The sequence below is a fragment of the Apostichopus japonicus genome, chromosome 20 (genome assembly GCF_037975245.1).
Source record: "Apostichopus japonicus isolate 1M-3 chromosome 20, ASM3797524v1, whole genome shotgun sequence".
Classification (NCBI taxonomy): Eukaryota; Metazoa; Echinodermata; class Holothuroidea; order Aspidochirotida; family Stichopodidae; genus Apostichopus; species Apostichopus japonicus.
The window spans coordinates 26415816-26429242 of NC_092580.1; the positions used below are offsets into that span (position 1 = coordinate 26415816).

Genomic DNA, 13427 nt, shown 5'->3' on the forward strand with positions numbered 1-13427 from the left:
TAAACAAACCTAGTAAGGAATTACTCACCCCTGGACATTGGTAACAAAGCGCCACCACATTGATGAGTGGCTTCAGAACAGGTCGTATGACATTCGTTCTCCTTACATCAATTTCTATGTTGTAAACAAACCATGCTGTCAGGCAGTATAATTTCCATTACTGTGCAACGTTTTCTGTATTTGTATTCCTAAAATGAGCGCTGACATTGGTATCAATACTTACATGATATATTTTGCAATAATTGTGATTTCTTTTGCATGGTTTTGGAAGAGATTACGAAATCAGAGATATCACTTTGACAAACGAATAATAATATTCTCAAGGTATCCAGAGGCCGGTTTCACGAAAACACGGTTAGTGCCAGAACTGGGCACGGATGGTGCGGCCGTTGTACAGAAGTTAATGGTCAGTATAGACAAATGTTAGCGTTATTACAATTACTCCAACCATGTTTCTGTAGCATTTTATGGTGTACGTAACTTGGTGTACTTTAAACTAGCAAATTTTAACCAGCTAATTGTCAAGTGAATCATTGTATCAGCCTAATCGAGCTTCTGCAATGTGTCACCTACACTACAGTAAGCTAAATGTATTTTAAATAAACGAGAAAAGAGCTGGAAGACTGGATTGTAATGATTTGGACCCAGAAAGCACTCGGAAAGACTCTTTAGTAAAATTGAAGTGTGGCCTTTTTGAATTTATCTTTCTACGTAGAACCATGAAGTTTTGCAAAGTGTTTCCTAATAAGTACGAACCATGCTATTAGGTGGCCCACATTAGGTTCATTTGTAGTAGTTTGTACACGTTGTAAGATAAATTGCTTAAGCAACAGTAGATGACTAGCCTAGATCACTAGCCTAGCCATACGCCATTCAACTGATTGTAACACAGCACAGGCCTACCACACACTAGTTGTGTGTTGAAAAATAGTGGGTCTTTTATAATTCCATTATGATGCTCTTACAGAGTACTTAGTTGCATACCTAAAAATGGACAGCTGGTGTGAGATCTATATCAAAGGCTATAGACTTTCATATCTTCTGTCTATGACCACAGTTGTGCATGTATCCTCTGCTGACTCATCATCTGCTAAGGCTGTCACCTTGAATAGTGATGATTAACTAGCTAATTTTGTGAGTTTACTTGTTAATTCAAACTGTGTCTTGCTTGGAGACGATGTAAATACTTAATGGTACTGTATTTTAATTCTATTCTTAGACTGATCATATACTACATGAGGTCCAAGCATTTGTGGCCGTCAACCAACACACTGGGGTAGAATTACAGTATGATGGTGGATCGGAAGAGAAGGTAACATACTGGTTGGAAAGACAGAAGAATAATTTCCCACAATTCCAATGGACACCTCAAAGCTCTGGTCATCTTGGTGAAAGGATGAGGGATGCATTTAAGAAAGCATTCGAAGAGGGAGCGAAGACTGTTGTTCTAGTAAGCATGCGTATTATGATAATACTCTTTTCATCTGGTAATGGTAACCAAGCATGTGTGCCAGTGGCATGAACACGATTGCCCCACTCCACTATGTGCTCGCCACGGGTTTGTGTAATAAACTAACACTTTGTATGGCTTCTTATTCTACAAATACTGCAGTTGGACTGTGAGATGAACAGTACTGACATTGCAATTATAAAAGAGAAAGCAATGACGTTCCATTTTTAATTCTTTCCTTAAATTTGTTTGTGTGTTTGCTCATTTGTGCATGCAGGTATATTGGAGAGGATAGGTGTCGGGTGGAAGGGGGGGGGAGGGTTGGTGCAATTTGGGGTAATTCCTTTATCATTACATTTCAGTCTACAAGTATTAGATACTTTAAATTTACGTGCAACTTGTTTAGAGATTTCTACCACGTAAATCAGATGATAATGTATGGAAAACAAGAACAAGGGCTTCTGTACATTTGATGAGGATGAGTATCTAACAATGCAGGATCATAAAAAATTGGCAGTTTATCACAAATTCCAAAGCTATTTCTGAAGAAAGATTTGACATCAGATTCCTTCCATCCTTATTTTCAGATTTACAGTACCTCATTTTGTTTTCATATAATTTTTTTTTCAGATTGGGAGTGACATTCCTGGTATTAATATAGATGTTCTTTCAGAGTCTTTCAAGGTCATAGAATCTAAGTCATGTGATATGATTTTAGGAGCTGCTAATGATGGTGGATATTACCTGGTTGGGTTTCATCGGGGATGTGATAACAATTTGTGTAAGTAGCACGGTTTTAATCAATCAAAGAAAAACATTTATATCATGTCATAAAAAAGGTAAATCAACTCTGCGTGTATATTAATAACCTGATAATTTTAACTAAATAACTATATTTTTATGTTGTAGATAGGGCCAGAATTTCCCCATTATAGCTGCACAGGTGCTTAAATATTCTACAAGATGAAATCAAGTCACTAGTAGCCAAACTAAAAAGAGAAGAACCACCGGCATTTTTCTGCCAGTAGACATTAAGAACATAAAGAAATGATAACAATCTACAGCCAAAAAATCATTTCAGATTCCAGGACCTGATATATGAGCTCAGAGTATCGCTGCTTATTATTAACAAATACTGTAAATTGGGCTGCTCTCATAAGCCAGTACAGAAACTTGTAGATTCCAGATTCCAGTACCTTACATATGAACCCAGTATTGATTCATTCAGAGTCAATCACAGCAATTATTGTTCTTTACTTCCTGTGATATCTCTATACCAGAATCATTGTATTGTCCTCGAAAAGTACAGTGAAACACGTGTGAATAACTTGAGTGTGCACATAACTCATTGGCACTGATAGCGATAGAATAACACCTCACTGCCTTGAGGTCCACAAGTAGAAGGGATGAACCTCTCTTTTCCAGGTCAAAGAATTATCCTGTCCCACACAGATGTAGTCTGTCTTTAGATATGGACATACTGTTAGATATCGACATACTGTTAATGCTCTCATAAATCAATAAGATGTACAAAAGCAACATAAAGAGAAGACAACCCTACATTGGTTTCTTGTTGTGTTAGTAAAGCGTTCAACTGTGCCACCTGTTAGTGAAACATGGGTCGGGACAAGGAAAGGAAAGGAACGGGTGGTTGGGGGGGGGGGGCTGCTTTGGTGAGTGATTTGTGACTCTTCACAATAAGGTTCTTTTTATCTTCTCAATATAATAGTTCTTTTTACATCACTATTCCTCGGACTGCTACAACATGGCTGAGAAGATTTATAAGAAAAAATCATTTGAACTGTTGCAGAGCTTACTGTTGTCAAAGGCTCTTCATTTTCTCATCCCTCAGCTAGTGTTTTTGAGGGAATTGAATGGGGTACATCGAAGGTATTCAATCAGCAGCTGTTGGTAGCTCAGAGGCACAAACTTCGAGTGCATACACTGTGTCAAACACTGCAAGATATAGTAAGTTTCTCCGGTGTCATACTCCACATCATTGTTACGGAAACGACATGTAAATAATTCGTATTCCGGCAGAAAGAGTTTCCAAGGATGTTAACGCTTAAAAGAAAAGGTGGACGAGGTTTCGAATGGTATTTGAAAAATAATATTTCTATATTCTACAAATAATATGAATAATAAAGATGAATGGTACAAATAAGTGAATAACAAAGATACAGTTAACTTAAGGTGCCAAATAGAAAGAAATGACTTATCTATTAAGACTGGGTCTGAGGGTCCATGAACTCGATGGTGTAGTAGAGCTGGGCCTTTGCGGTGGATACATTTACAGTCTTAATTTTATTGCAGTATTCAAAGGCATTAAAGTCCCTCTTACAACAAGTTACTTCTTCACACAATGTCTTCTTTCCTTTTGTTTACTTTTTGTAGCTATTTGAAAGAAATGAACTTGTTGATTTTCAGATGATGCTTGTTATTTAAAGATTTTGAATCAGAATAGGTCGCTGGAAAAAGTCAATTTTGTTATTTTCTCGATAGGATGAACCTGAGGATTTACCAGAATTTGAGAGCAAGGTTGGCATCAGTCTAGAAGAACTGAAGGCTCCAGTTCTTTCAGCTATAGTACCAACATATAATGAAGAGGGCAGCATACTATCAACCCTGAGCAATCTGATCACAGTAAGTTGAAAGTATTCTGTCGCTACATATTTCTTGTAGTATTCAAAGAATACCTTCTTTCTTTTTCTTCAATCAGTAGTAAATAATTTAGGCACCAACTTTATGAAATACTTTAGCAACATGGATGTATCGTGTCTTTAAGTTCAAACAAATCTAGACACTTCCTGTCAGATATATTGGTTAAAAATACGGCAAGTCTTCTCTATAGATTCCTATGCCGTGACATCATATAATTTGCATGAAGTCACATCCACCCTGCACTCTTATGTTTCCAAGGCGCTCCACCATTTATAATACAGAATGTATCACACTGCATCGACTAGTAACACATAGATTTGTTGGACAAATATTTCTTGTTTTTTTTTTCTCAGCATGTGGCAGTAATTTTACTAGTTGTTACTATAGAAAGAGAGATTTATGACTCTACTCTAGAGCAGTAAACAATTTTCCAGGCTTTTAATCAGGGCAAGATCGGCATTCCACTCTATATGTGGACATTATGTTCTGAATGAATACATCATTTTCTATATCTAGTCATGTGGCACTAGTTTTGTACAGATATGTGTAAATATAAAGAGCAACAACATGAAGGAAATATTTTCATGACGACTAACCTAGGTACGTCCGTCACTCTTTATTTGGACATTCTATTCTATTTATGGGGATATTTCTGCACTACTGTGAAGGCAAAGATGTTGCGGTCATTAGGCACTCACTGGTCAGTAAAGAAGAGAAGGTCACGTTTTCACTGTATTCTGCACCTTTTCGTTTCCTATTTTGCATATTTTGCTGTACTCTGGAGGTTAATAATGATATGCCATAGTAAATAGCATATTTATAACAATATGCCATAGTAGATAGCATATTAATAATGATATGCCGTAGTAGATAGCATATTAATAATGATATGATGTAAGAGATAGCATGTTTATAACGATATGCCATAGTAGATAGCATATAACTAATGATATGCCGTAGTAGATAGCATATTAATGATGATATGCCGTAATAGATAGCGTGTTGAGAATTATTCAGACTCTGCCATGTTACTATTAATGCAGCATGTAAGCATCATCACTACCAGCTATAGATCATAACAATAATAATAATAAACTATGTGGTATTTTCTTTCTTGTGCAGAGTAGCAGGTTTACTTCCTACATGGAGGTGGTGGTTAGCGATGGAGGCAGCAGTGATGGTACGAGGCGGAGGGTGGAGGAGTTTGCTAGCTCCTGTACAGCTTGTAAGGTCACTCTAGTCAATTCAAAGAAAGGTGAGTGAAGCAAACATCAATTAAAAACAAAATGTGCTGTCAAGTTAAATAATATTACAAACAAGAGTTAATAGCTAATTTGGGAACTTACACATTTTCTTGCATCCCATTAAGTTGCTACATGGTCATGTTAGAGACGATGTTACCTTACTTAGCCTCCATAGAGACCATCCAGTCCCTCAACAGTATTTCATATAAATAGCTGTTACTATGGTTATTCAGTTCAGTTGATAAATATCTGATCCACTTGAAGTAGCCTTTATATCGAAACAATCTGACCTACTTCTTATCAATTAAAATACCTCAAAAGTACATGACATTCATTTTTATGATTTCTTTTTTACTTGTTTTTGAGTTTAGGTAGAGGAGTACAGCTCAATACTGGTGCTAAACATTCCACTGGGTCCAATCTCATTTTTGTTCACGCTGATACAACTCTACCGAGAGCCTTTGATAGTCATGTGATGGTCACACTCACTGAACCTGGGGTTGTTTGCGGAGCATTTGAGTTTGCTTTAGACGTCCTGGAGAAGAATCAAGAAGCGGAAGACAAAGAAGAAGAGACCGCTGGAAAGGGAAAGACAAGGTTTAGTACAATTATCTATTATTTTTGTTCAAATAATTTGGTAATGAGCTTAAGCTCTTAATTTGGAATTTTTATAGTTACAATCTGGATGGCCATTTCAGATGGGAAAATTTGGGATTTCTCTTGGATGCAAAATCCACCTTTCTTTGGGCAGCAAGGAATGCAAAAGCTGATGAAGCCTACTATCTGTGACACCAAATTTCAGAGATATCGAAAAAATAAGCATTTACAAAGTGATCAAATGAATAATCATACCTTTCTATAAAATGAAACAAGTTTGAGGTCATTCATGTGGGGCTTTCTTCCTTGTTCTTGTTTTCAGAGAAGAATTTTCAGTGCTATTTAAGTGGCAAATGAAACTTCTTACATGGTTCACTAACAGAAGAGCAAAGAATTATGGTAAATGATATTCAGGTTTAAATTAAAAGTTAATTAAACGAGTGGAACAGCATTTTGGATAGTGAAATGGAGAACAGAATGTTAACATTTTTGACAAGACGTATGATTAAATAAGATTTACTGATGTTTTTGTGGCTCACTTCCTGTATGAAAGTCACCTCCTATAATAATTCTTGATACTGTGAGCAAAAGCTAGTATGTTGTTACATAAATAAATGGGTTAATATTTTGTTATTTATTTACGATTGCCTATTTCATATTCAGGGCTTGAAATAACTGACCCTTCTGATGGCAATTTGCCATCTGTGCCCCTAAGTACTTTCATTTCCATCCTCGCAAAAACACCTGTTACCGACGGCAACAAAGTTTTAACCAAGCTGCTGTCATTATCGTTTCAATCAATAAGTTTCAAATATCAAGCTTAATATTTGTGAGCCTTCTGGTATTCCATTAAGTAAAGATAGCTTATATATATATTAGTTTTTATACAAATTAAAACATTTTAAAACAAATTGAAACATTTTATACAAATTAAAACATTTTGAAAGACGAGGCAGTTTTCATCTACATGAAACACTTAACATCTTTCCTTTCTGTTGGTTTTGAAAAAGAGCTGCCGTACGGTGACCAGGGTTTATTTATGACGAGACGGGTCTTCGACAAGGTTGGTGGATTCCCAGAGTACCGACTGATGGAAGATTATGCGATGGTAAACATATACTTTTTATTCATTTGTTCTCTTCAAAAGCAGCTGGTTATGTCTGTAATCAAATGCATTCAGCCAACAGGACACATAAAGCGTAGTATATATCATCATTGTGTTGCATTAGGCCACAGAGTTTTAATGACTTGAGAGAGTTCACATAGCACAGATCTGCAATATAATACAAGCCGGGCATTATGAGAGGGAGATCAGTTGGGGGGGGGGGAGGATCCCTAGAACCCCAGGATCAATCAGAGGGCTGAAGAAATATGATGTGTGCATTAAGAGTTAACAGTGTTTATGACAAATAAAATGAATCAATGTTATGTTTTTGGCATGAGTAAGGATTGGATCAGGCCAGGGCTTCCGATAGAAGGATAATTTCTTCATACTACCTTGCATGCACCATTAATTCATTAGTCTGAAAAAAGTGGGCCCAGTGACATGAGTGGCCCCCCCTCTCCCCACCCCCATCTTGTCTCATCTAGCTCTCAATGTAGCCGATCATAGCAGATATAGTTTATAATATACAAATAATGAATGGTTATGAGTGCAATAGTGCAAATATTTCATGAGTTGAAAGATTTGCACTACTGCACGAATGGAAACCATTCATTATTTGTTTTATACAACATATTATATTAAGATGGGTAAAATGCACTCATGCAACAGATTGTTTTGAACAGACAGGTTTCTCTTCTCTTAAACATTGAAAAGAGTGCTACCAAAAAAGTATAACCCATGGTTCTGGAATAGAGCGGATTTTGCATGCAATCAACGAGCAATTGACCAATCAAATGACCAGAATACAATTAGATGTTGTATAATAAGACCTAACCTAATTTGCATATTCAAATTTGGGCTAACTGATAGATCAGATGGAAATAGGTTTACATGCTATACAGCTGGCTGGTCCAAGTATGTCAAAATGAATGCAAATTGCTTGAATAAGAGCCATGGATTGACACACACCATCAACATTGCATAGATTCCTTCTGCCTTCGGCAAGGCATCAATAAGGAGAGTGGTTTTTGTCAAGTGAACTAAAAAATAAAGACTGTAATGCAACTTACCCTTTTCTTTTGGTCTTTTGAAGGTTAAGAATTTGCAATGCCTTGGACACATCAAAATCGTGAGTGGAGAGAAGGCTATCACCTCAGCAAGGAGATGGATAAAGCATGGTTTATTAAAGGTATCAGTGCATGCATTAACACATTTTATGCCAGGAATATTTGGTTGTGTTGTCCAGAATTTTTAGTTGTCAATATTTGCCCGAATGCATGCCACAAGAGAGGTTAAAACCATTTTCATTCACAGGATTCAAAGTTAGTTGCTGTTTTACTCCTTTCTTTCAGTTTGAGATTTTTTTGGGGGTGGGAGGGGGAGTCATCAGCTGTTGTACCCTTATTTCATAACCCAAGCATTTTCTAATAATGATAACTACAAAGGTTTTCACTTCTCTTGAATTCTGAAACTAAACATGCAAGAGGACGTTATCAAATAGTATTATGTTAAATGATATTTTACATTTCACTTTTGTTGTATTTGCTACTGTTCAAGGTAAGGAAACTACCAGATGAATGCTGGAATATTCTCAAACCACAGCACACACTGTATAAGATGAAAGCTGGAATATTCTCTAACCACAGCACACACTGTAAAAGATGAAAGCTGGAATATTCTCAATCTGTAGCACACACTGTATAAGATGAAAGCTGGAATATTCTCTAACCACAGCACACACTGTATAAGATGAAAGCTGGAATATTCTCAATCTGTAGCACACACTGTATAAGATGAATGCTGGAATATTCTCAAACCACAGCACACACTGTATAAGATGAAAGCTGGAATATTCTCTAACCACAGCACACACTGTATAAGATGAAAGCTGGAATATTCTCAATCTGTAGCACACACTGTATAAGATGAATGCTGGAATATTCTCAAACCACAGCACACACTGTATAAGATGAAAGCTGGAATATTCTCTAACCACAGCACACACTGTATAAGATGAATGCTGGAATATTCTCAATCTGTAGCACACACTGTATAAGATGAATGCTGGAATATTCTCTAACCACAGCACACACTGTATAAGATGAAAGCTGGAATATTCTCAATCTGTAGCACACACTGTATAAGATGAATGCTGGAATATTCTCAAACCACAGCACACACTGTATAAGATGAATGCTGGAATATTCTCTAACCACAGCACACACTGTATAAGATGAAAGCTGGAATATTCTCAAACCACAGCACACACTGTATAAGATGAATGCTGGAATATTCTCAAACCACAGCACACACTGTATAAGATGAAAGCTGGAATATTCTCTAACCACAGCACACACTGTATAAGATGAATGCTGGAATATTCTCAAACCACAGCACACACTGTATAAGATGAATGCTGGAATATTCTCAAACCACAGCACACACTGTATAAGATGAATGCTGGCATATTCTCTAACCACAGCACACACTGTATAAGATGAATGCTGGAATATTCTCTAACCACAGCACACACTGTATAAGATGAATGCTGGAATATTCTCAAACCACAGCACACACTGTATAAGATGAAAGCTGGAATATTCTCAAACCACAGCACACACTGTATAAGATGAATGCTGGAATATTCTCAATCTGTAGCACACACTGTATAAGATGAATGCTGGAATATTCTCTAACCACAGCACACACTGTATAAGATGAATGCTGGAATATTCTCTAACCACAGCACACACTGTATAAGATGAATGCTGGAATATTCTCAAACCACAGCACACACTGTATAAGATGAATGCTGGAATATTCTCTAACCACAGCACACACTGTATAAGATGAAAGCTGGAATATTCTCAAACCACAGCACACACTGTATAAGATGAATGCTGGAATATTCTCAAACCACAGCACACACTGTATAAGATGAATGCTGGAATATTCTCTAACCACAGCACACACTGTATAAGATGAAAGCTGGAATATTCTCAAACCACAGCACACACTGTATAAGATGAATGCTGGAATATTCTCAAACCACAGCACACACTGTATAAGATGAATGCTGGAATATTCTCTAACCACAGCACACACTGTATAAGATGAAAGCTGGAATATTCTCAAACCACAGCACACACTGTATAAGATGAATGCTGGAATATTCTCAATCTGTAGCACACACTGTATAAGATGAATGCTGGAATATTCTCTAACCACAGCACACACTGTATAAGATGAATGCTGGAATATTCTCTAACCACAGCACACACTGTATAAGATGAAAGCTGGAATATTCTCAAACCACAGCACACACTGTATAAGATGAATGCTGGAATATTCTCTAACCACAGCACACACTGTATAAGATGAATGCTGGAATATTCTCAAACCACAGCACACACTGTATAAGATGAATGCTGGAATATTCTCTAACCACAGCACACACTGTATAAGATGAAAGCTGGAATATTCTCAAACCACAGCACACACTGTATAAGATGAATGTTGGAATATTCTCAATCTGTAGCACACACTGTATAAGATGAATGCTGGAATATTCTCTAACCACAGCACACACTGTATAAGATGAATGCTGGAATATTCTCTAACCACAGCACACACTGTATAAGATGAAAGCTGGAATATTCTCAAACCACAGCACACACTGTATAAGATGAATGCTGGAATATTCTCAATCTGTAGCACACACTGTATAAGATGAATGCTGGAATATTCTCAATCTGTAGCACACACTGTATAAGATGAAAGCTGGAATATTCTCAAACCACAGCACACACTGTATAAGATGAAAGCTGGAATATTCTCAAACCACAGCACACACTGTATAAGATGAATGCTGGAATATTCTCAATCTGTAGCACACACTGTATAAGATGAATGCTGGAATATTCTCAAACCACAGCACACACTGTATAAGATGAAAGCTGGAATATTCTCAATCTGTAGCACACACTGTATAAGATGAATGCTGGAATATTCTCAATCTGTAGCACACACTGTATAAGATGAATGCTGGAATATTCTCAATCTGTAGCACACACTGTATAAGATGAATGCTGGAATATTCTCAATCTGTAGCACACACTGTATAAGATGAATGCTGGCATATTCTCAATCTGTAGCACACACTGTATAAGATGAATGCTGGAATATTCTCAATCTGTAGCACACACTGTATAAGATGAATGCTGGAATATTCTCTAACCACAGCACACACTGTATAAGATCAATGCTGGAATATTCTCAATCTGTAGCACACACTGTATAAGATGAATGCTGGAATATTCTCAATCTGTAGCACACACTGTATAAGATGAATGCTGGAATATTCTCAAACCACAGCACACACTGTATAAGATGAAAGCTGGAATATTCTCAAACCACAGCACACACTGTATAAGATGAATGCTGGAATATTCTCAATCTGTAGCACACACTGTATAAGATGAATGCTGGAATATTCTCAATCTGTAGCACACACTGTATAAGATGAATGCTGGAATATTCTCTAACCACAGCACACACTGTATAAGATGAATGCTGGAATATTCTCAATCTGTAGCACACACTGTATAAGATGAATGCTGGAATATTCTCAAACCACAGCACACACTGTATAAGATGAATGCTGGAATATTCTCAATCTGTAGCACACACTGTATAAGATGAATGCTGGAATATTCTCATTCCATTACCGGTTCTAGTTTACTCTGTCTTACAGATTACCGGCCCTATTTTACTCTATATTACAGATTACTGGTTATATTTTACTCTATCTTACATATTACTGGTTCTATTTTACTCTATCTTAAATATTACTGGTTCTATTTTACTCTATCTTACAGCTTCACAGGTTTTAGTTTACTCTTTCTTACAAAATACCAGTTCTATTTTACTCTGTCTTCCATATTTCTGGTTCTATTTTACTCTATCTTAAATATTACTGGTTCTATTTTACTCTATCTTACAGCTTCACAGGCTTTAGTTTACTCTTTCTTACAAAATACCAGTTCTATTTTACTCTGTCTTCCATATTTCTGGTTCTATTTTACTCTATCTTAAATATTACTGGTTCTATTTTACTCTATCTTACAGCTTCACGGGTTTTAGTTTACTCTTTCTTACAAAATACCAGTTCTATTTTACTCTATCTTACATATTACTGGTTCTATTTTACTCTATCTTAAATATTACTGGTTCTATTTTACTCTATCTTACAGCTTCACAGGCTTTAGTTTACTCTTTCTTACAAAATACCAGTTCTATTTTACTCTATCTTACATATTACTGGTTCTATTTTACTCTATCTTACATATTACTGGTTCTATTTTACTCTATCTTACAGCTTCACAGGCTTTAGTTTACTCTTTCTTACAAAATACCAGTTCTATTTTACTGTCTTCCATATTAAATAGTACTGGTTCTATTTTACTCTATCTTACAGCTTCACAGGCTTTAGTTTACTCTTTCTTACAAAATACCAGTTCTATTTTACTCTGTCTTCCATATTTCTGGTTCTATTTTACTATTCTTACAGATTACTGGTTTCAACAGACTGATGGTTATCCTTTACAATCTTGGAGTTTCACCAGAGACTTTATCAAAATGGTATTATGGATTTAATTGAATCATGTTGAAAAATGGGGTCCAACTTTTATGAATTAATTGGTGTCTCTCTCTCTCGCAAACAGTCCCATCAAAATCTGTGGTAGTCAGAGGGAGACTCAGCAGTTACAATAAAATGATATTTGCTTTCAATAATTTCGTTTTGATGAAAGCAATTATATCTTCTGTTTACACAGAAAATGTATGACTGTCACAATGTGACAGGGACAAGGTGGACATGATTAAATTATGGAATGATCCACATGTTTTTTTTTTTTACAAAAAAGTATTTGGAGGAAAATGGTCAAATCACTATTCACATCTATCCAGTGAGCTAATAATGTTTTTAAGTCTTTCAAAAACAGTGAAGGATAGTTGAGGAATCACATATGGTTACACTAAATTGTTGGGATATTCTGAATCTCAAAATGAAATTGTTTTGCTAGTATTAAAGAATTAAAAGGGAGTAAAGGAAGGGTTTTTTTTCAGAATATTTTTCATCTCAATAGATTGTAGATCAAGTTAAATTTGAAAATGCATTTAATATTTTGTATTTTAAACTTAGTAAGAAAAGTAACACGTAAGACAAACACCACATGGTAACTCCAGAAAAGTTGAAGTTATTCAGTTTGCTTTTAGCTCAAGTACCTTGGTAAAACTGTACTACATAAAAATTTGTCAGTATTACTACTATTCATATCAGGAAAATAACAGTCTTTCACAAACCATTTCA

General features: G+C 36.0%; 1 protein-coding gene across 1 annotated transcript; it reads left to right on the forward strand.

The window, feature by feature from the left end:
• LOC139960956 (uncharacterized) lies at positions 1–12967 on the forward strand. Its single transcript, XM_071959681.1, has 11 exons — positions 1–406; positions 1220–1450; positions 2081–2231; positions 3303–3418; positions 3953–4093; positions 5234–5366; positions 5727–5952; positions 6275–6351; positions 6963–7060; positions 8151–8246; positions 12627–12967. Exons 1-11 carry the CDS (start codon positions 194–196, stop codon positions 12714–12716), a joined length of 1572 nt encoding a protein of 523 aa, XP_071815782.1. The 5' UTR covers positions 1–193; the 3' UTR covers positions 12717–12967.
• The last annotated feature ends 460 nt before the right edge of the window (positions 12968–13427 follow it).

Excerpts from the sequence above, each read along its gene's own strand:
- LOC139960956 (XM_071959681.1), top strand. The coding sequence starts at position 194 with ATGAGCGCTGACATTGGTATCAATACTTACATGATATATTTTGCAATA. Across the intron at positions 3,419-3,952 it reads GTCAAACACTGCAAGATATA|GATGAACCTGAGGATTTACC; the intron begins GTAAGTTTCTCC and ends TTTTCTCGATAG. Across the intron at positions 7,061-8,150 it reads TGATGGAAGATTATGCGATG|GTTAAGAATTTGCAATGCCT; the intron begins GTAAACATATAC and ends GGTCTTTTGAAG.